Below are 24,321 nucleotides of genomic sequence, written 5' to 3'. Positions count from 1 at the left end.
TTCATGTTGTGTTATAATGGGCTGGAACTCAATACCTTACTATATTATTAGACTGAGTAGTGCATGTCAATAAATGCATTTGTTGTGAAGCCGTATAACATTTCCAAAAGCTTCTTCCCAAAATGTATTTAGTAGTGACAAGAAGAATTGGTCGTCATTGCTATATTTTGATATCTCGTTCTTAGAAGCGTATTGGCCTAAGCTGTATTGTGTTGCGCCTTTAGCGTAAAATGCTAGCGATTAGGAGATAGCGTCAACTTGCATGCCGTCCTCAGTTCGATTTAATTCATCTTTAATGAAAATGACGGGTGCTAGGATATACAGTAGATGGTAGATTTGCAATAGGGATCATAGGGCAGGATGAGAATGCTTAAAATGAATGTTTATGATGGAAGAAAGAGTGGAATAATAATGTTTTGTAGCGCTTAGGTATGGGTGAAATGTGTCTTTATCTCATCTTTATGAGAAAACCTGGACCTATAGTGTTTGTTTCACATATCTCTACTATTTCCTCATTCCCTATTCGGATGATATTTGAGTTATTACATAGAGACACTATTATTAAAATAACTTTACTGTGGTAAATAACATAACTGTGGTGCCTTGACATACAAGTGTTTCAAATGTCTTTATTTATTTATTTATTTATTTATTTTTTTAGATGCATGCAATCAACAAAAGAATGACTTGACCTGGTATACCAAGACACCATCAAATATACACTCAACGGACACTTTATTACGTACACCTGTCCAACTGCTCGTTAACACTTAATTTCTAATCAGCCAATCACATGGCGGCAACTCAGTGCATTTAGGCACGTAGACATGGTTTAGACAACCTCCTGCAGTTCAAACCGAGCATCAGTATGGGGAAGAAAGGTGATTTGTGTGACTTTGAACGTGGCATGGTTGTTGGTACCAGATGGGCTGGTCTGAGTATTTCAGAAACTGCTGCTCTACTGGGATTTTCACGCACAACCATCTCTAGGGTTTACAGAGAATGGTCCGAAAAAGAAAAAATATCCAGTGAGTGGCAGTTCTGTGGGCGGAAATGCCTTGTTGATGCCAGAGGTCAGAGGAGAATGGCCAGACTGGTTGGAGCTGATAGAAAGGCAACAGTGACTCAAATAACCACCCGTTATAACCAAGGTAGGCAGAAGAGCATCTCTGAACGCACAGTACGTCGAATTTTGAGGCAGATGGGCTACAGCAGCAGAACACCATGCCTGGTGCCACTCCTTTCAGCTAAGAACAGGAAACTGAGGCTACAATTTGCACAAGCTCATCGAAATTGGACAATAGAAGATTGGAAAAACGTTGCCTGGTCTGATGAGTCTCGATTTCTGCTGCGACATTCGGATGGTAGGGTCAGAATTTGGCGTCAACAGCATGAAAGCATGGATCCATCCTGCCTTGTATCAACGGTTCAGGCTGGTGGTGTAATGGTGTGGGGAATATTTTCTTGGCGCTCTTTGGGCCCCTTGGTACCAATTGAGCATCGCTGGAACGCCACAGCCTACCTGAGTATTGTTGCTGACCATGTCCATCCCTTTATGTCCACAATGTACCCAACTTCTGATGGCTACTTTCAGCAGGATAATGCGCCATGTCATAAAGCTGGAATCATCTCAGACTGGTTTCTTTAACATGACAATGAGTTCACTGTACTCAAATGGCCTCCACAGACACCAGATCTCAATCCAGTAGAGCATCTTTGGGGCGTGGTGGAACGGGAGATTGGCATCATGGATGTGCAGCCGACAAATCTGCACCAACTGTGTGATGCCATCATGTCAATATGGACCAAACTCTCTGAGGAATGCTTCCAGCACCTTGTTGAATCTATGCCACGAAGAATTGGGGCAGTTCTGAAGGCAAAAGGGGGTCCAACCCGTTACTAGCATGGTGTACCTAATAAAGTGGCAGGTGAGTGTGTATATATATATATATATATATATATATATATATATATATATATATATATATTAGGGCTGCCGGACGGTTAAATTTTTTAATCGAGTTAATTACAGCTTAAAAATAAATTAATCGTAATTAATCGCAATTAATCGCAATTCAAACATCTATAAAATATGCCATATTTTTCTGTAAATTGTTGTTGGAATGGAAAGATAAGACACAAGATGGATATATACATTCAACATACGGTACATAAGGACTGTATTTGTTTATTATAACAATAAATCAACAAGATGGCATTAACATTAACATTCTGTTAAAGCGATCCATGGATAGAAAGACTTGTAGTTCTTAAAAGATAAATGTTAGTACAAGTTATAGAAATGTTGTATTAAAACCCCTCTTAATGTTTTCGTTTTATTAAAATTTGTAAAATTTTCAATCAAAAAATAAACTAGTATGTAGCTCGCCATTGTTGATGTCAATAATTACACCATCCTCACTCATGGTACTAACCCATAAAATCAGTTGGACCCAAACGCCAGCAGAGGGCGCCTAACACCAAAAAACAAGTAACAAGCGGACGTTACACTGTACTGTCATTTTAATCTGTTTGAGCGGGGCATGTGTGTTAATTGCATCAAATATTTTAACGTGATTAATTTAAAAAATTAATTACCGCCTGTTAACGCGATAATTTTGACAGCCCTAATTTATATATATATATATATATGTATATATATATATATATATATATATATATATATATATATATATATATATATATATATATATATATATGAGTAGGTATATTTTGTTCACATGCCTAATCTTGCTTGTACTCCTGTTGCTGCCTCTAGTGCTTAGTTACGGAATATTTGCACAGGGCTTATCGATCTCGTCGGAGGCATGAAAACGAAACGATCAATTCACAAAGAAAAAAAAACATACAAACCAACGTGTAACACAGTCGACAATTTGCAAAGTAACGGAGTGAAAATTATAACACACTTAAAAAAAAGTACCGTAATTTCTGGACTATAAGGCCCACCTGACTATAAGCCGCCCCCCACCAAATTTGACACGAAAACGGCATTTGGTCATAGATAAGCTGCACTGGACTATAAGCCGCAGTTGTCCTCATTGTATTATGGGATATTTACTCAAAAAGATATTAACTGGTAACACTTCATTTAACAATAGCATCATAAGACCGTCACGAGACCAAATAAACCACCGTTAAGCTTTGAACCAATTGGGTGTAAAGCCTTATTGTTTCTAAAAGCTTCAGTTGGCCATCACTGCTCCCTTAGGGGAGACAGTCAACCTCTGCTGCCACCTGCTTTCAACACTGTTGTCATCCAACATTCCTCCTAGCATGCATTGCGGCACTACAGATGTAAATAACTATCATGTTCTGTGCTAATTATTTCTTCAGTTACTGTTCCAGTTTCATTAATTGCTAGTTATGGTATTTGGTAACATTTTCTTGGCTAATGGTGCCGTAATACTGTCATATGACAGTCGTAATTATTACATGACAATGTCATAAGCATTAATAAATGCTTATAATAGAGGTCGGTTAGTGTCATCCAACAAATTATCTCACTTTTGAATGGCCGTAAAAAATCTGAGCTGGACATAAATGGAGTTAGTGAAATAATATGCCACATGACACATATTGACATCTGTCATAAGCATTCAGTAATGCCCAGAATAGTGTCATGTCATAATTATGATGTTCTTATGACAGTCTTATGATGCCGCTGTCAAATAAAGTGTTACCTATTAACCCAAATAAATCAACAAATAAGCCGCACTGGACTATAAGCTGCAGGATTCAAAATGAGGGAAAAAAGTAGCGGTTTATAGTCTGAAAATTAGGGTACTTAAGAACAGTAATCATTACATTCCACCACTGGAAATAATATTTTTTGTGCGCTTTTGTCATGTTAGTTACAAGTGCGGTTAAAAACGTGCATGTTAGGGTAGTGATTACTACATATTATCCATAAGTGTGAATGTGAATATGAAAGGTTGTTATGTCTATAGGTTTTATAGGGGATGTTGCAAAAATGATGAATGTGGAACTATGGGAAATGTTTTGATGGTATTATTATGTGTCGAGTTAGAAAGGACAAACAAAAGCTAAACTATTCAAAATGTCAAGCCGTTATTTTGAAATGATACTGAAAGCCCTGATATGAAGAAAGCATGAATTGCACAGCCGCATTGCTGTTAAGTGCATAATGCGCAAATATACGTATTTTAATAAACATTCACTTTGCCATATCTAGTTTAGATAGCGCTAAGTCGCAGCTTCTTGAGTGCTTTTCTTTCTAATGAAAATATTCATTCTTTCCCTAGTTTTTTGTCTGCTTGTTAATTTCAATTGACAATGTCATACAAGTGATACTTTTTTTTCAAGGACAAGAAGAAAGAGAGTGTACCCATTTCTCTTTAATTGTGGTTATTTATTTATGGTTGTGTTTCACGGGCTGTTTTGAGTCATGAATAAAATATATGAATTACGGTCTGACAATGACAACTTGAACGACGCAGCATCTTTTTTCTTTGAGTGGGTGTGTGTCTTTTCCACCTCTGCGTGTGTGTGTGTGTGTCGCTCTCCAACCTCTCACTAAAAAGCTATTTATAGCTGACCCGTTTTTCCAGCGACTGTGTCTTTTTCCTTCTTGCTCTTATACGCCATGACAGTGTTTGTTCATGTCTTGTCTGGATTCTTTTCATTTGTGGGATTAAAATGTAAAATGACTTGTAATTGAATGTATTTGAGAGATGAGGTCAGTTCGAGTCGGAGCACAAAATACGCTATACGTAGTACCTGTTACATACGAGTAGACGTCCAATCCGTTTGATTTGGGAGGGATAGTAGCGAATGAACAGTTAATTCTCTGCCATCCCTGCCTCTTCAAACGGATTTGACATCTATGGCTGTCAGTGGCAGCCAATGCCAGGCCATAGACTTCATAATTATTGACGGGGTACGGGGCCGATTAATAGTCAGCCAGCATTGTTGGCGTGGCCGTCAAAGCTGACCGAGTGGAATCACAAGGGTTTTTTCTGTTGAATTTTTTTTGTGAATGTTTAAATCCCTGAATACTTAAGAGATATGAACGTAAAACAATCTCAATTCTTGGTTAAAAGCAAAAAAACATGCAGTTAGTGTTTATTTTATGTAAATATGTCGAATGTGCTGCTAGACTTTAAGCGACATAGAGCTTTTTATGTTGAAATTCTTGTGAACAAATGCTTAAATCCCAGATTTTTTTTTTTTACAGATACGGACGTAAAATAGTCTTGATTCTTGGTTAAAAGCGAAAAAAACGGGCAGTTAGCATTTATTTTACGTAAATATGTCGAATGTGTTGCTCGTCTTTAAGCCACTGTGGCGCCACCTTATCACAACAAGAGCTTTTTATGTTGAAATGTTTCGGAATAAATGCTGAAATCCCTGAATTCTTTATAGATATGGACGTAAAACAGTCTCGATTCTTTGTTGAAAGCAACCAAAAAAAATTGACAGTTACCATTTATTTTACGTAAATATGTCAAATGTGCTGCTAGTCTTTAAGCCACTGTGGCGCCGCCTTATCACAACAAAGAGCTTTTTATGTTAAAGTTTTTCGGCGTAAATGCTTAAATCCCTGAATTCTTTATGGATATGGACGTAAAACAGTCTCGATTCTTGGTTAAAAGCAAAAAAAAAGATAGTTACCATTTATTTTACATAAATATGTCGAATGTGCTGCTAGACTTTAAGCGACTGTTGTCCCGCCTTAAAACCACATAGAGCTTTTTATGTTGAAATTCTTGTGAACAAATGCTTAAATCCCTGATTTTTTTTAGAGATATGGATGTAAAACAGTCTCGATTCTTGGTTAAAAGCAAAAAAAAAAAAAACGGGCAGTTAGCATTTATTTTACGTAAATATGTTGAATGTGCTGCTAGTCTTTAAACCACTGTTGTGCCACCTTATCACCACAAAGAGATTTTTACGTTGAAATTTTTGGGAATAAATGCTTAAATTCCTGAATTGTTTATAGATATGGATGTAAAACAGTCTCAATTCTTTGTTAAAAGTGAAACAAACAAAAAAAATGAGCAGTTAGCATTGATTTTATGTAAATATGTCAAATGTGTAGCTAGTCTTTGTGCCACAGCGGCACTGCCTTATCACCACAAAGAGCTTTTTACGTTGAAATTTTTGGGAATAAATGCTTAATCCCTGAATTCTTTATAGATATGGACGTAAAACAGTCTCAATTCTTGGGTAAAAGCAAAAAACCATGCAGTTAGTGTTTATTTTACGTAAATATGTCAAATGTGCTGCTAGACTTTAAGCGACTGTTGTGCCGCCTTAAAACTACATAGAGCTTTTTATGTTGAAATTCTTGTGAACAAATGCTTAAATCCCAGAATTTTTTATAGATATGGACGTAAAACAGTCTCGATTCTTGGTTAAAAGTAAAAAAACAAAACAAAAAAAAAACGGGCAGTTAGCATTTATTTTACGTAAATATGTCGAATTTTGACGTCAATGCCGTAGCGGTTGATTTTTTTCACAACGTTTCAAAATGTATGCATGGTACGAAAAATTTAATTATTACCTTGAATCCTCAATCAAATCACTCCTGAGACAATCCTTCCTGTTAGTATACGGTACAGCTTCGTACTTTTTCAACCTAAATCCGGCGTTGGATCGCTGCATGTGTTGAATAACTTTGACCGACCGAAGCGAAGTGTAGGATAGTCCCCTACTTGAATATCATTATGGAGTCTATGAGTAATATTATTTTGAAGTAACGCTACTCTTACTTGAGTCAAATACCGTATTAGGCCCGAATATGACGGGCCTGATTATAAGACGACCCCCTCTTTTTCAAGACTCAAGTTTGAAAAAAGACTTTGAACACCAATTTAATTTTTATACAGAAAATAATTACAGTACATCCGAAACAAATGATTATAATAATATATTTGAGAGAAAATGCATGTTATTTTGCCTCATTCTACTCTTAATATCTGAACATTTGAATATGTAAACTAAAGTGCAATCACATTCGTAAATGAATGGCTTCTGGTCAGAGGCGTAGCAAGGGTCCCCGGGGGCCCCAGGCAACAAGCAACATGGGACCCTTCGGAGTCACGTGACACACATACATACTCGCGCAGTATAATGAACACAAAGGTGGGGGGCTGCGAGTGCGCGCTGCGTGCACGTGCGGTCATCTTGGCCATAAAAGTGGTGAAAACTAAACACTTTACACACTGACTCATATGGATGTACTTACATTCATTCATGGACGCACACATTTTAACAGGTGGCGGTCCTCTGCTCGAAATGCGCACCTTACGCCTATTCTCGCTCCCAGAATACGCAGCGCTTGTGACGTAGGACAATAACAGGACTGGTTGCTATGGGAACGTACGCATACCCAAGGAACCTTGCCAAAAGGAGTATTAAAATTGCTAATAAAATCATTTAGGATTATTTTAGATGCATATGTGTTATATTTTCTTATAGAGTATTCGACGAGGAATACAATAGACCAATAGATTTTTTGGGAAAAATCACCATTTTAAGTAGTCACATGAATAATGAGGTGGCCTGTGAAAATCAACATAAAACAACTCGTCAAGGACTTTCCAGAGAGCACTTGGTGATTCACTCTTTAAACAATCATGTGGTATTAATAGCTGACTGGACTTTCTTAGGCTACGTTCATACTACAGGTCTTAATTCACGAATCCGATTTTTGTCGTGTTTTTCCGACTCAAGTGAGGCATTAACTTGACGGTCTGAACGTGACACATCGCATAGAACTGGACCATTTCAAATCCGATCTGGGTCACTTTCGTATGTGGTTCAAATCCGATCTAGGCCACATTTTTCCAGACTGTTGCGGCGGTCTGTACTGTCCCGTCTCTCAAATCGGAATTCATGCAGCAATTACGTCATCAAAAAGCGAGTAAGATGCTACGGTAGCGGTGCAGCTGTGCGTTATTAGTGCCTAGCTTGCCTTGAACACGGCTTTTTTGGAAGTGTCGGACTTGACAACAGTCATAAAAAAAATAAAAATGGGTTGAGGATAAGCCTGAGAATGATCGGTTTTCTGTCTGCTCCATATAAGCAATATTTCAACATTGCTTACACGGCCAAGAGTCGGGGCAAACGGCCCGTATGTGTGTGTGACATGCACGGACAGTGCGTGCATCCTATCGATCCATATACTTTGAATATAAGCCTAAACCGGGATTATTTATGTCTGTTATTTGTGTCCTCTTTTTAAAAAGCAAAATATGATATCTCTGGAATGACTGATGACAGCCAGCGTGTGTGGTCATTTGTTTTGATGCTTCTGCGCATGCGGGTCGTCCTGCTCAGCACGTGTCAGACTGCGAATTAGTGCGCATGCGTAATACTTGAATGGTCTCAATGGACAAAGGCAGTCTGAACGGGCACGCCAAAAAAAAACAGATATGACAAAAAAATCAGATTTGTGCATTAAGACCTGTAGTATGAACCTAGCCTTACACATGTATAATATACATGACATGGTTAGTGCTGATTGAGATAGATAACAGAATCGATAGATAATCTGACAAATGATTCCATGGTATTGAAACACTCCCTACACTTGTCGCTGCGACAGTACAGTAAAGCTGCGTGTGCTAAATCTGTTGGCCTTCTGTGGGCCCCTGCTGGCTGGCGGCCCTAGGCAATTGCCTGGTTTGCCTAATGGGACGCGACGCCTCTGGTTTATTTACATTTCAAAAACCAGAAGCAATCTATTGTGATAAAACAACAAAATTGCAATAACTGCATTAACCATCAAAGTGAAGTCTAACTGTAGTCTTGAAACAAATCTGAATAAGGAAAAACATTGCAATAAAATAATGCAAACTGGTTAAACTAAAAAGATTAGCTGAAATCTGTCATGACAGAACATCGCTTCAATGATATTTGGCGCCATCTAGCGTCATGAATGGGGAGAGTAGCTGAGATCTATCATGACAGAACATTGCTTCAATGATATCTGGCGCCGTCTAGCGTCGTGAATGGGTACAATGTTTAGACCGCGAATATAAGACGACCCCCTCCTTATCACTCTTATTTCAATGCAAAAAAACACCATCTTATATTCGGGCCAATATGGTATTTGGCTACTCTACCCACCTTTGGACCAGGATCTGGGTGCAACCGCACCGCCAACACCCCTTCAAGCTCTGCCCCTGCTAGACCTGATCACAAATGATTTTAGCATACTGATGGGCTTCACAACAGTTAATCCCAGCAGAAGTGACCTAGTAGGATTTCAAATTGTCCACTTGAGTCCTTTTTTGCACTACGTCTGTTGCGCTATTCAAGAACCTTGAGTTTGATGAACTGACAGAGGCAAAATGGCGCAGTAGTGCAGTGGTTATTCTGAGGTCGCATGCGGTGGTGTGAAGGTCCAGACAGCTGACCAGATACCAAAAGCTTGACGTAGGCAGCACTGTAGATCATCAGCAGCTGGTAGGCTTGAGTCTATAACAAAAAAAGGCATTTTTATTAGAAATTCATTTTATCTACAAGATGTGAGGTTGTTTGTTTTACCTCAGCGGGTAGAGATGCCTCAGGGATGAGACTGTAGTTGCTCGTGACTTTAGAAGAAGAAGAACCACAGTCTTCATTTCTCAGTAGAGGCCTCTGCTCTTGCGGACCTTGTTCCTCTTCAGGGTCCTCGCATGGGACCTCGGTCATCAGAACCAGATGGGACATCTTCTTCTTCAGCTTGCTCTGATGAATGAATGAGAATAGTGCTTTTTTTCATTTTCGATATAAACATTTATGGAATGATGTTGACCCAGTTTGAAGGCCACATTACACAGATAACTCACCCAGGTGTCATTGCCCGCTAAACTGCGCTCCTCTAGTGTTTCAGTCAGTGTTCGCAAACAACCAGCCATGTCCCAATACACAAAGTACAGCTACAGAAAAGAACAAACAGAGATGACAAATGAGGTCTTCATTATTGATGAGTATGGGTATTGCGATGTTTAATTTGGTGTCGCTAATGTACAAGTTGACACTTTTCCAATGTTGTGTCCTCGTGTACTTGATCGCTTTCTAGAGAATGATTATGTAGTGGTAAGAACATCAGCTCCACTGTCAAAAGTTTCTGGGTTTGAATCTTGTGCGGAGCTCGACAGTTGACCAGAAACTGCACATTTTACTCCCTCCGCCTCACCCCTGCAGAAGCTAATTATGATGTCGGCAGCAGGGAGCTGCTCGCTATAGTCCAGGATTTGCAGGAATGGAGACTCTGGTTGGAGGGGACAGAGGTGCCGTTCCAGATACTTACCAACCATAAGAACTTGGAATACCTCCAGGCTGCCAAGCGCTTCAACTAACGCCAGGCCCGTTGGGCGCTGTTCCTGACACGTTCCAAGTACGTGATTACTTACCGTCCAGGGTCACGGAACGGGAAACTCGATGCTTTGTCAAGGATTCATGAGCAGGTGGAGGTGGGACCTTCAGAGGAGTCTGTTGTTCCTGAGAACCTGATCGTTGGCGCACTACGATGGGAGGTTGAGTAGCTTGTGGTAGAAGCCTTGCGAGGCGTTAGTGTGCTTGGAGGCTGCCCCGCTGGCAAGCTATTTGTACCAGACACTCAACGTACAGGAGTGCTGAAGTGGGGTCACACCTCGAAGTTTGCCTGCCACCCCGGTGAGTCCCGCACTATCTTCCTCGTTTCCCAGAGGTTTTGGTGGCCAGGTATGCGAAAAGGCATCATGGACTACGTTTCTGCTTGTTCCATCTGCGCTCGGGGCTCGGGTCCATCGAGCTCCAGCAGGACACCTGCGTCCATTGCCTGTTCCATCTCGTCCCTGGTCCCATGTTCCACGCTCAAGGGGATATTCCGTCATCTTGACAGTAATTGATCGGTTCTCCAAAATGGTGCACTTTGTCACTCTCCCCAAGTTGCCTTCAGCTCTGGAGACCGCTGACCTACACGTATTTCGAATTTATGGCATTCCGTGTGACCTCGTTGCCGACAGGGGGATTAGTTTGTTTCTCGGGTTTGGAGAGCGTTCTGCGAGGCGTTGGGGGGGCATGTCAAGACGGTCTTCCGCTTACCACCCACAGTCCAATCGGGTCAATCAGGAGCTGGAGGCCGCCCTTCGTTGCTTTTGTCAACTGCATCTGGTCTTCACACCTCACTTGGGCGGAGTATCCCCACACCACCCTCGTTTGCGCAGCCACTGGGAGGTCACCTTTCATGACCGCATACTGGTTCCAACCTCCGCTATTCCCTTCTCAGGAAGTCGAGGTCGTCGTACTGTCTGTCCAGGTACACCTGCGGAGGGCCCATAGAGTCTGGAGGGACGCAAAGGCTGCACTAGTCTGCATGGCAGCCCTCAACCGTCTGATAGCTGACCGCCACAGAAGGTCCGCTCCATTCTATCGTCCGGACCAGATGGTCTGGTTGTCAAAGCGGGATTTGCAGCTTGCTGGAACGTCCAAGAAGTTGGGCCCTTGATTTGTGGGCCCTTTTGCTGTGGACTCTGTGGTGAACCCCGTCACGGTCAGGCTGAAGCTTCCCAGCTCAAGGAAGATTCACCACGTCTTCCACGTGTCTCTGCTCAAGCCAGTCTCCACCTGTCCCCTGAACTCTCCACCAGTGCGTCCTCCTGCTCCTAGCGTGGTCGACGGTGGGCCGGTGTATACGGTATGTGCCGTTCTTGATTCTAGGAGGAGGGGTAGGGGGATGCAGTACCTGGTCGACTGGGAGGGTTAAGGCCCTGGGGAATGTTCCTGGATACTCTGCTCCTGGATTCTCGACCTGTCACTCCTACGGGATTTCCACTCTCTTCATCCTTCGAAACCAGGTGGTCTGCCGCGGGCATCCGTTGAGGGGAGGGGGGGGGGTTCTGCCATGTTTGTGTGAAATAAGGCCGACGTGACCAACATGGGTAGTAAGGCCGTTAGCTTTATTTCATAGCAATCATGGTTGTCTAGATTATATCCCTCATTTGGAATGCTTTGTGTTTGAACTTTTGATCCTAGTTATTTTGGCTTTTTCCTCTTTTTGGAGCGTTTTATGTTTGTACTTTTCTTCCTTTTGGAGAGCTTTTCGTTTGAACTTTTGATCGTAGTTGTCCTGACTTGTTCTTCCGTCTGGAGCGCTTTTTTTTTTTTAACTTCATCCCCGCATGCCAGCGGAAGAACCTTTGTTTTCTTAAATAAACTTTGTTGCCAGAATTCCGCAGCTGAGTCCCCTCGTTACCTCAGTCTGACAGAACACTTCTGCCAGAAATGGACCCAGCGAAGCTTTCCGAATTCTTTGCCACGCTCCGAGAGCGAGCGACTCACCTCACTCGCCAGGTGGAAACAATAGGTGATTAGGTGACAAGAGGAAGGGCAAGTACACAGACACTAGGAAGGTGAAGCCTTCAAAATAAAACAGGAAATGACATGACACATAATTTTTCTCTCTTAGTTTCAGAGGACCGACCTGTATGCTTCCTTTGCAGTTGTGCACCCAGTCGGCCACGGCCACCAGCAGCTTGTGCTTGACCATCGTCTCATTCACTTGGATCAGCCGTACGTCCAAGTTAATATTGATCTGACACATTATAAATGCGTTATAGTAGGAAAAAGCATTCGGTTTATAGAGTATTTAAGGATGTTTATTTTACCTCCTTTTTATTGTGGTTGAGAACAAAGATTATAGCAGTAGTAAGGGCCACGGAAATCAGACTGACACACAGGCACAGGATCCAATAGTCGATGACGGACATATAGAGGCGCAGGGTGGAGAACACGGCGCACCACAACACTAGATATAGAAACTACATGAAGGACAGCATATATAGATAAGAATTGAGAATACAATTTGAAAAAGTAGTAAAAATTTGACAAGAAGATACTGTACAGAATATGCTTTGAATAAGGTTTGTGACATTGCATATACAGGTAGTCCCCTGGTTACGGACGAGTTCCGTCCCTACGCTGGCGACGTAACCGGAACTTCCGCGAAAGTCGGAATTACCCCTTTAAGTAAAGTGAGCAAAAAGTACTTGAAATGAGGTTTGCAATATGCATTTTTCGAGAGACAGCGAGAACCAAAAGTGGTATTTGCCATGTGGCAACATGGATTTTGCCATGTGGCTTTTTTTTTTTTTTTTTTGCCATGTGGCAAAACTGATTTTGCCATGCGCCATTTTTTTGCCATTGAGCAAAATTGATTTTTGCCATGTGGCATTTTTTTTTAGCATGTGGCAAAATGGATTTTGCCATGTGGCAAAATAAATTTTGCCATGTGGCATTTTTTTGCCATGTGGCATTTTTTCTTGCCATGTGGCAAAGTGGATTTTGCCATGTAGCATTTTTTTTCCCATGTGGCATTTTTTTTGCCATGTGGCAAAGTGGATTTTGCCATGTAGCATTTTTTTTCCCATGTGGCATTTTTTTTGCCATGTGGCAAAATGGATTTTGCCATGTGACAGTTTTTTGGGGGGGTATGTGGCGAAATAGATTTGGATTTTGGAAAATTTGGACGTGCATAGCTGTCAAAGGCATAGCCTGACTTGGATGTCAGCTGAATGTCAATGCGCTCTAATGTAAAGTGTATGGTCAAAAATCACAGCCATACATGTTTTTCTGCCATTTAAAATGAATGGAAAATTTGGAGGTGCATGGCCTTCATAACTACCATATACCCCCGAAAAATGCGACAAGCAAATCCATTTTGCCACATGTAAAAAAAAAAAAAATGCCACCTGGCAAAATCAATTTTGCCACATGGCAAAAAAATGCCACATGGCAAAAAAAAAAAAAAAAAAAATGCCACATGGCAAAATCAGTTTTGCCACATGGCAAAAAAAAGCCACATGGCAAAAAGAATGCAATTTGGCAAAATCCATTTTGCCACGTGGCAAAAAAATGCCACATGGCAAAATCAATTTTGCCACATGGCAAATACCACTTTTGGTTCTCGGCCCTGCTACAAAATAACTATCCAAAAACTCCCAGTGTATTGTATTTTAATGACCCACATACATCCCCACATTACAGCCTTGTATGGCCCACATAAGGCTGTAAGTTGTTTCAGCTAATATATGTTCAAGCATACATTTGTAATTAATTTTAGAGCTACCGTTTGTGGAGTTAACGTGTGAGTGACTTGCTATAAGAAGTGGAAATACGTGAGCATTCGTCGCATTTAAGCTAACAGACTTTTGTTAGACAAATTAGGCTAATTTAATCTACTAAATTTACATATTGATCAGACTAGATGGGCGTTTGAACACTAAATGTTTTGTGTCAAATGTTTTATTGTTAAAATTTGAGTCATTTTGAACATAAGTGTACATACGTGTGTTACAACTTTACAAATTGTCAGAAGTGAAGGAAGGAAAAAGCTTCAAATAGCACAATTGCGTTGTTTGCTGTCAGTAAAGCTGAGCAACTTCACATTTAGTGAGGACAGAAAACGTCATATTAATAAAGGAAGGTATTAAGATACTGTGAGGTACAAAAGGTTACTATTTATGGGGCTGAAAAGAAAAAAGACAAAATGGTGAACAACACTCCGGTGTCATCAAGTCGAAATCACGTAAGTCGAGTACGTCGTAACCCGGGGACTACCTGTATTAAAGTGTCCCATTCTTACCGGTGCCATTATAATATGGAAGAGCGAAGAGTTGAAAATCATATATCTCCTGACTGAAGGGACTTCCAAGGCTGTTTTCAAGGGCACCTCGATATCTCTCATTGGAATCTATTATGATAAGAAAGATGCCATTAAATCACAGAAAACTATGCTATCATGTACACAGTGATGAATGTATGGGACCTGAAAGCCGTTCCTCTCCAACGTGGTGCTGCATTGCGAGAGGTCAAAGCTGGGGTTTACCAGAGAATAGCTTGGAATTGCCAGAACACATTGACCTAGAGCACGAGACAGAGATACTGTGAGAGGGATGAACTGTATGTGTAGCAAAATGACTTGAACATACCATTTGCCCATTTGGGTTTGTCATTTGTGTGAGATTGAGTTTCATCCACATCACTTTCATCCATTATGTGATCATCATTATTCTTGTCCTCCATCTGCTCAGGAGGAAACCAACAGGATATTTCACTTGGTACACATCCAGAAATTATTTACATCCTGTACAGGCTGTTTATTTTAAAATAAATGGCCCCATTAAACCGAACACATTCTAATATTTAACAATGTGGGCGTTACTCTAAGGTCCGTTCACAATTGTTACAAGCTTTATACAGTGGTATGAAAAAGTATCTGAACCTTTTGGAATTTCTCACATTTCTGCATAAAATCACCATCAAATGTGATCTTTGTCAAAATCACACAGATGAAAAAACAGTGTCTGCTTTAACTAAAACCACCCAAACATTGATAGGTTTTCATATTTTAATGAGAGTAGTATTCAAACAATGACAGAAGGGAGAAAATTAAGTAAGTGAACCATCACATTTAATATTTTGTGGAACCCCCTTTGGCAGCAACAACTCCAACAAGACACTTCCTGTAGCTGCAGATCAGTCTGGCACATTGATCAGGATGAATCTTGGCCCATTCTTCTCTACAAAACTGCTGTAGTTCAGCCAGATTCCTGGGATGTCTGGCATGAATTGCTCTCTTTAGGTCATGCCACAGCATCTCAATGGGGTTCAAGTCTGGACTTTGACGTGGCCAATCCAGAATGGGTATTTTGTTCTTCTGAACCTAATCTGAAGCTGAATTAATTCTGTGTTGTGGATGATTGTCTTGTTGCAGCATCCCTCCTCTATTTAGCTGGGGATGGCGTGGTCGCGGGTTCGATTCTCCACCCTGATGAACTCGCCTAAGTATCCTTGAGCGAGATACTGAACCCTGCATTGCTCCTGGTGCTGTGTCACCAGTAGGTAGATGGCAATGTAGTGTAAAGCGCCTTGAGTACCTTGAGAGGTAGAAAAGTGCTATACAAGTATAACACCATTTACCATTCAACTGTCTGACAGACGGCCTGAGGTTTTCCTGAAAACTTTTGAATTCATTCTTCCATTAATGATTGCAAGTTGTCCAGGCCCTGAGGCAGCAAAACAGCGCCAAATCATGATGCTCCCTCTACCATGCTTCACGGTGGGGATGAGGTTGTTGATGTTAGTGAGCTGTTCCATTTTTCCTCCATACATGGCGTTTTACTCCCAAAGAATTCAACTTTGTTTTCAAAATATTTAGCTTTAACTTCTGTGGAGTGTTCAACATTAAACAAGCAACAATGTTTTTTTAGACAGCAGTGGCTTCCTCTGTGAAGACCTCCCATAGTCTTGGCCATAGTTGAACATATAGTTGATGCATGCACAGAGATATTGGACTGTGCCAGTGATTTCTGTAAGTCTTTAGCAGACACGCTAGGGTTCTTATTTACCCCTCTAAGTATTCTGCGCTGAACTCTTGCCATCATCTTTGGTGGACGGACGGCCACTCCTTGGGAGAGAAGCAACAGTACCAACCTCTCTCCATTTGTAGACAACTTCTCTGACTGTCGATTGATGAACATCCGGAATTTTAGAGATGGTTTTGTATCCTTTCCCAGCTTTATACAGATCAGCAATCCTTAAAAATGGGTTTCAATTGCTCTTTCAGTCTCCTTAGACAGAGGGTTCACTTACATGTTGTTTACATGCTATCCTCATTAAAATATGAAAACTTATAAAGGTTTGGGTGGTTTTAGTTAAAGCAGACACTATATTTTCATCTGTGTGATTTTGACACAGATGACATTTGATGTTGATTTTATGCAGAATGTGAGAAATTCCAAAAGGTTCAGATACTTTTTCATACCACTGTATGTCCAACTCTTTTCCGGGTTTAAATGGTGAATTCCTGATATATTGCTGTAAGTATCGTAAAATGAGTTTATTTTAATTAATCATCCTTACAAAATCATTTATCTATCTCTTTTGTTACCTCTATAAAAGACTTTACATAATAGGAGCTACAGCTACAGGAAGCGTCTGGTTGAAGTTGTCGCTGACAATGGGGTGGGGGTGGGGCACAAAATATTAAATGTGATGGTTCACTTATGTAATTTTCCCCCTTCTGTCGTTGTTTGCATGCTATCCTCATCAAAATATGAAAACCTATAAATGTTTGGGTGGTTTCAGTTGAATCAGACATTGTTTTTTTTGTCTGTGTGATTTTGACAAAGATCAGATCAGATTTGATGGTGATTTTATGCAGAAATGTGAGAAATTCCAAAAGGTTCCAACACTTTTTCACACCACTTAGTTACTCTTAGCAGTCTATGTACAATAACTCACAACTATATTAGACAGTCTGAATAACTTATCATTTTTTGTAAATGCGAAAAAAAATTGAGTTCTTGCGCTGGATGGCATCGGATGAATGATTCCCTACCAGACTTAATCCTTGGCAGAGTCAATATTAGCATTTGAGATTTGAGACCGTCTCGGTTATCAACTCCATTTCAACACACACTTTAAAAAAAAAAAAAAAATGCACCTGTTACATGGTATCCCCAAAACGTTTTTCCTATTCTACGTATTAAACTAAACTACTTCATGTTACGTTATACACACTGTATGTTATGTTGTGGCGTGGCTCAGTGATGAAGTATTTGATTCCCCGGCCCAGAAGTTGTGAGTTTGAATTCCCTGCCCCGGTGACCTTGTCGAAGCATCCTTGAGAAAGATACCAAACCTCTTTTGATGCCACGATGTCAGGCTAATGAGGATTAAGGGGCTGTTTACATGGTGACGCTCCAAGAATACAACCAATTTCAGGCTTGCATTTACAGTGCCTTGCAAAAGTATTCGGCCCCCTTGAACCTTACAACCTTTCGCCACATTTCAGGCTTCAAACATAAAGATGTAAAATTTTACATCTTTTACAGGTGCATTTATACGGAGACTTGATTACACACAGGTGGATTCTATTTATCATCATCGGTCATTTAGGACAACATTGGATCATTCAGAGATCCTCACTGAACTTCTGGAGTGAGTTTGCTGCACTGAAAGTAAAGGGGCCGAATAATATTGCACGCCCCACTTTTCAGTTTTTTATTTGTTAAAAAAGTTTAAATTATCCAATAAATGTTGTTCGACTTCACGATTGTGTCCCACTTGTTGTTGATTCTTGACAAAAAAAAATTAAATTTCATATCTTTATGTTTGAAGCCTGAAATGTGGCGAAAGGTTGCAAGATTCAAGGGGGCCGAATACTTTTGCAAGGCACTGTATGTGTGTGTATATATATATATATATATGAGTAGGTATATTTTGTTCACCTGCCTAATCTTGCTTGTACTCCTGTTGCTGCCCGGCCGTCCTTCCAAACTTTCTTCTCAAACAAGGAGAAAACTGATCAGAGATGCAGCCAAGAGGCCCATGATCACTCTGGATGAACTGCAGAGATCTACAGCTGAGGTGGGAGAGTCTGTCCATAGGACAACAATCAGTCGTACACTGCACAAATCTGGCCTTTATGGAAGAGTGGCAAGAAGAAAGCCATTCCTCAAAGATATCCATAAAAAGTCTCGTTTAAAGTTTGCCACAAGCCACCTGGGAGACACACCAAACATGTGGAAGAAGTTGCTCTGGTCAGATGAAACCAAAATTGAACTTTTTGGCCACAATGCAAAACGATATGCTTGGCGTAAAAGCAACACAGCTCATCACCCTGAACACACCATCCCCACTGTCAAACATGGTGGTGGCAGCATCATGGTTTGGGCCTGCTTTTCTTCAGCAGGGACAGGGAAGATGGTTAAAAATGACGGGAAGATGGATGCAGCCAAATACAGGAACATTCTGGAAGAAAACCTGTTGGCATCTGCACAAGACCTGAGACTGGGACGGAGATTTATCTTCCAACAGGACAATGATCCAAAGCATAAAGCCAAATCTACAATGGAATGGTTCAAAAATAAACGTATCCAGGTGTTAGAATGGCCAAGTCAAAGTCCAGACCTGAATCCAATCGAGAATCTGTGGAAAGAGCTGAAGACTGCTGTTCACAAACACTCTCCATCCAACCTCACTGAGCTCGAGCTGTTTTGCAAGGAAGAATAGGCAAGAATGTCAGTCTCCCGATGTGCCAAACTGATAGAAACATACCCCAAGCGACTTGCAGCTGTAATTGGAGCAAAAGGTGGCGCTACAAAGTATTAACGCAAGGGGGCCGAATAATATTGCACGCCCCACTTTTCAGTTTTTTATTTGTTAAAAAAGTTGAAATTATCCAATAAATGTTGTTCCACTTCACGATTGTGTCCCACTTGTTGTTGATTCTTGACAAAAAAATTAAATTTCATATCTTTATGTTTGAAGCCTGAAATGTGGCGAAAGGTTGCAAGATTCAAGGGGGCCGAATACTTTTGCAAGGCACTGTATATGGCTCCGTCCTGGCTCTGTCTCCATTTGAACGTTATCGAATGGAAATCTTTTTTTTTTTAATGCGTTTAAAAAAGGAAGGAAATTACAGAAGTTTTTGTTTTTTAAGTCATTATGATGTAATCCCCTAACAAAGCAGAACAAGTAAGATCCTGTCATTTTGTTTTGTACAAAACCTCACAAGGATTTGCATTCATTTCCAACTACAGAAAAAACAGATACTCATTCAAAATGAAGATAAGACTAATCTCCTGACTGCACATTTACATGCCTTCTTCTGCACTCCACGTCCCCAGGGGTCCTCTTGCCAGCTTAATGTCTGTAAAAAAACAACAACAACAAACATCTCAGCCACGTTTTACACAACACATTAGTGTCATATTACAAGAGTCATCATCATTAAACGTTCGACTCCTATTTGCTCTTTATGTTTCATTTTCTATTCATTTGTGTTCACTCCCACTGACATTTACTCTAGCACAGAAAATTACACGTATGGGATGTGTCCACAATTGCACAACAGGAGTTACATTTAGAAGAAGGAAGAACACATCCTGAAAATGTATTCTAATGTTACTTTTATTCAAATTCTTCTATGTTTCTACCAAAATGAAAGATCATACGCCTATGAAAAGGGGAAAAAAAAGCTTGAAGGTTTCAAGAAATCAAACATGATGAAACTACCTACCTTCTGCCCTGCTATAAATCCATATCGACAATGTTGGGATGATTTTCATGAAATTCCATGTTGCCTTTTGCTCCAAGATAACGTCATTTTTCAAAGGGCAGGTCAGTTAGACCGAAGCGTCCAGTATATGTGACTTTCACACGTAGATGTGTCTCTTAGCTTCTCTCTTTTGCTCTCTCTCCGCGTGTGACTCAGCTCAGCACTGCCGCATGACTACTGGAATGCTGTTCACGGTTCAACCCAGCATTACTTTCAATGAGAGCACAAAAATGGTATTGGTTTGGAGCAGTGTTTTCATCAATGATGATGATAAGTAAAATATTTCGTCAACGAACACTTTTTCATGACGATGACGAGACGATAACGAGCTAAAACGGTGTTTTGGGAGACTAAAACATAGCGGGCCTAATGCCAGTTTTCGTCTGAAGCCCATGTTGAAGCTCCCGATTCAATTCCAATCATTCCCAATAATTTTTCCGGATCATATACATTTTGGAAATGCATTAAGAAAAAAATGAATAAAACCCGGACGAATATATATACATTCAACATAGAGTACATAAGTACCGTATTTGTTTATTATGACAATAAATCCTCAAGATGGCATTTACATTATTAACATTCTTTCTGTGAGAGGGATCCACGGATAGAAAGACCATCTAGTGTATTTGTTGAGCTTTCAGTAAATGATACTGTAGCCATTTAACTGTTCTGCCCAAATGCATGATGGAAAGTGCAACCATGACTGTGTGTAGTGGCACCAATTGATATATCTTCTCTGCGTTAGGAAATAACCCAGCGTGTAAAGAGAAAGATCAACTGGTACCTTTTTTCCCCACATTGCTTTCCCACGATATTTCCAATTGTTGAGAGAGGGATTTTAAGGCTTTAGCCAATTAAAAAAGGCTCCAAAGACTGCCAAAATTCACTCTACTCATTTTACGCTGCCTTTTAGCTCTATATATAGGTAAATCGGCGCCATTATAGATTGAACGCGACAATGCGTGAGTGGGTTGTGCAGCGCATGCGTTAATTGCGTTAAATATTTTAACGTGATTAATTATAAAAAACTAATTACCGCCGTTAACACGATAAATTTGATATCCCTACTTTAAGCCAAAACTAAAGACTCTGGATGAGTGTAAGACATTTTGTCTGTAACGTTAAATACAATTAGAAAACGATTAAATGAAAAAAAAAAAAAAAATTAAAAAAAGGCATGTCAGATATTTTTTTGCCGATTCCGATACTTTGAAAACCTGATCGACCTGATCGATCGGCATCCCGATCGATGGGGACATCTTTACTTCTCAGCTGTTTTTATTTGTTTTATAAGTTACCTCCAAAGTTGAAACGCAGGCCTTGAGCGCCCTCTTGTGGTTTAGTGCAAAAATAACATTTGAAATGGTATAATAATGTGCAAATAATTTCACACGTAAGGCGCATCCCCGGCCAAACAATGAAAAAACCTGCGACTAATAGTCCGAAAAATATGGTATTCATCACAATTTAAAACAAGTAACAGTCAAGGAAAGAAATTGAGATGCTTTATTTTGTCATTGAAAAGCATTTCAAATTGAGGATGCAGTATTTCAATGTGTTTTTCCCTCCACATAGTGTCATGTAATAATGAATTTCTTGTTGTTGTTTGTTCTTCTCTTCTGTCTGCCTCCTTCCTTTCTGTCCTTCCTGTTCGCTGCTTTCTTCTAATAAATAAAACATAATGAACAACTACAATGGGAGTATATCAAACTCCCATGTCATACATTAAAACTGTTCAGACCGCCAAGACTCTCAGATTCCCATTCTCTGTGTCTAAGCAGTTACACAGGAAAGTTAACAACAACAACAACAAAAAAGCCCCAAAATGAACGCATTACCTGGCATTGGCTGCCATTGACGGCCATAGACGTCCAATCTCTTTGAAGCGGATTAGACGCCTACGAGTAATTAACTCATTCAAACACACAGCAGAAGGATGAAAAAGAGCTTGTTTTTCTGTTTATTAGTTGTTTTTTAGAAAATCATAGAATGATTTTTAACACACACACACACATATATATATTAGGGCTGTCAAAATTATTGCGTTAACGGGCGTTAATTAATTTTTTAAAATTAATCACGTTAAAATATTTGACGCAATTAACGCAGATGTCCCGCTCAGACAGATTTAAATGACAGTACAGTGAAACGCTCACTTGCGTTTTATGGAGTTTTGCCGCCCTCTGCTGGCGCTTGGGTGCGACTGATTTTTATAGGCGTCAGCATCCATGAGCATTGTGTAAGTAATTATTGACATCAACAATGGCGGGCTACTAGTTTATTTCTTGATTGAAAATTGAACAAATTTGATTAAAATAAAAACATTAAGAGGGGTTTTAATATACAATCTCTATAACTTGTACTAACATTTTTCTTTTAAGAACTACAAGTCCCGCTATCCATGGATCGCTTTAACAGAATGTTAATAATGTTAATGCCATCTTGTTGATTTATTGTTATAATAAACAAATACAGTCCTTATGTACCGTATGTTGAATGTATATATCCATCTTGTGTCTTATCTTTCTATTCCAACAATAATTTACAGAAAAATATGGCATATTTTATAGATGGTTTGAATTGCGATTAATTTATTTTTAAGCTGTAATTAACTCGATTAAAAATTTTAATCGTTTGACAGCCCTGATATACATATATATATATATATATATATATATATATATATATATATATATATATATATATATATATATATATGTATAAAATATTTTTGGGGAGGAAGCGAAAGGGTTGCTTAGTAGCTAACGCTAAAATACTATATCTTTATCAAAGAGTAAATGTTGGCGCTTCTATTGAGTTATTGTTAGTCTATTGAGCTATTGTTTATTTAGTTATCTGCCCTTTTGGGTTTCTTTCTACAGTAAAGTGTTTTACTTGACTTACTTGAAGTCAAGAAGTATTTGTATAATAACAACTTTAGGATTTTACTTCCATGGAACACCACAATGGACCTTTATATTTATTTAGGACGTGTTCATATTTAAAAAAACAAAAACAAAAAACATTTAGTTATGGACTATTTTGAAAGCGTTTTATGCAGAATACCAGTTTTTAAAGTTATCTGAACAAGAATCACAAGGGATCACAAGTGCTAAGTGGGTATTTCACTGTTCCATAAATTCGTTTTGTACAGTATTTATTATGCTCAAAGCAAATTTGTGTTGAATGTATTATATCAATGCATTAGTTGTGGCTTTTCAATATAAATGATTAAAAAAAGAAAAAGAAAACAATATGTAGGGAGGCAAATGATTTTTTAAAGAAGTGGACCGCTACACACATTGATTCAGTTTCCAAATATTTCTTCATATTTGCTAGAATTCTATTGATTTCAGTCACTGGAAGATAGGTGTTTTTTTTTTGTGTCAAATACCGTCACCGTGTGGTGAAAACATATAGCATCATCCTAACAATCGACAATTGACAAACAAGTATGTCACCAAATGTGAAAGTTAATGAAAATTGTTCTTTCTGTGTGTACACGTTTAAATTATTTAATATTAAAAAAATAAAATAAAAATCAAACCTTTTTTTTACAAATTGAAAGGCAATTTGGCATAACATACAAACAACACAAGTATTATGTAAGGCATAAGGCACAATGAAACAACATCACAGAAAGAAAGAACAGTTATACATATAATATACAAAACAAATAATAAAGAAAATAGTAAAATTAAACTAAAATAAAAACAAACAAAAAATACATTTTAATATCTCTATAATAGAAGTCTAGCAGTCATTAAAGACAGCATAATCACTATATGCACTGAGCAGAACTGCATTTTCCATACCCATCAACTTTTAAAATTTGAGGTGGTTGTCTATAAGGGTTTTCATAAAGATTGGTCTTTCTCCATTTGGAACACTGGATTAACTACAGTATTTCGCCAACAATAATAGGTTGTTTAACACGTGTTCTTTGACACGGTCTTTTAAAATGAGACAAAAAAATATGTTTTCCTTAGTAAGGACCGCAGAATAAACGATATATATTTTAAACACATATATTTATTTTGTTAAGACAATCAACGATTTACACTCACTGAAGCAATGAACAGCAAACGTACAAGAAACACGTGAAAAATTAAATGTATGGAAAAAACGGTTAATAAAACTGCAAAATAAAACGTAGGGGAATATGTTTTATATATAAATAAAATATTATATATTTTTTAACATACTGTTGTTCATGGTGTACTTTAGCGCACTTTTTA

At 39.2% G+C, this 24,321-nt stretch overlaps 1 protein-coding gene across 2 annotated transcripts; it reads right to left on the bottom strand.

Moving 5' to 3' along the window:
• Window positions 1-1,939: 1,939 nt before the first annotated feature.
• Window positions 1,940-20,267, bottom strand: tmem268 (transmembrane protein 268). Of its 2 annotated transcripts, XM_057827617.1 has the most exons (10): window positions 20,042-20,267; window positions 19,625-19,672; window positions 14,946-15,039; window positions 14,783-14,877; window positions 14,600-14,707; window positions 12,624-12,776; window positions 12,440-12,550; window positions 9,822-9,911; window positions 9,538-9,720; window positions 1,940-9,468 (listed from the first exon to the last, which is right to left on the bottom strand). In XM_057827617.1, the coding sequence occupies exons 3-10, from the start codon at window positions 15,037-15,039 to the stop codon at window positions 9,301-9,303; spliced, it is 1,002 nt and encodes a 333-aa protein (XP_057683600.1). In that variant the 5' UTR covers window positions 19,625-19,672; window positions 20,042-20,267; the 3' UTR covers window positions 1,940-9,300. The 2 variants fall into 2 exon arrangements, with proteins under 2 accessions (XP_057683600.1, XP_057683601.1); XM_057827618.1 differs by lacking the exons at window positions 19,625-19,672; window positions 20,042-20,267 and adding an exon at window positions 18,249-18,691.
• Window positions 20,268-24,321: the final 4,054 nt, after the last annotated feature.

This window comes from Corythoichthys intestinalis, chromosome 22, assembly GCF_030265065.1.
Source record: "Corythoichthys intestinalis isolate RoL2023-P3 chromosome 22, ASM3026506v1, whole genome shotgun sequence".
Classification (NCBI taxonomy): Eukaryota; Metazoa; Chordata; class Actinopteri; order Syngnathiformes; family Syngnathidae; genus Corythoichthys; species Corythoichthys intestinalis.
The sequence above is the reverse complement of the archived record's forward strand: the minus strand, read 5'-3'. Positions and strand labels throughout refer to the sequence as shown.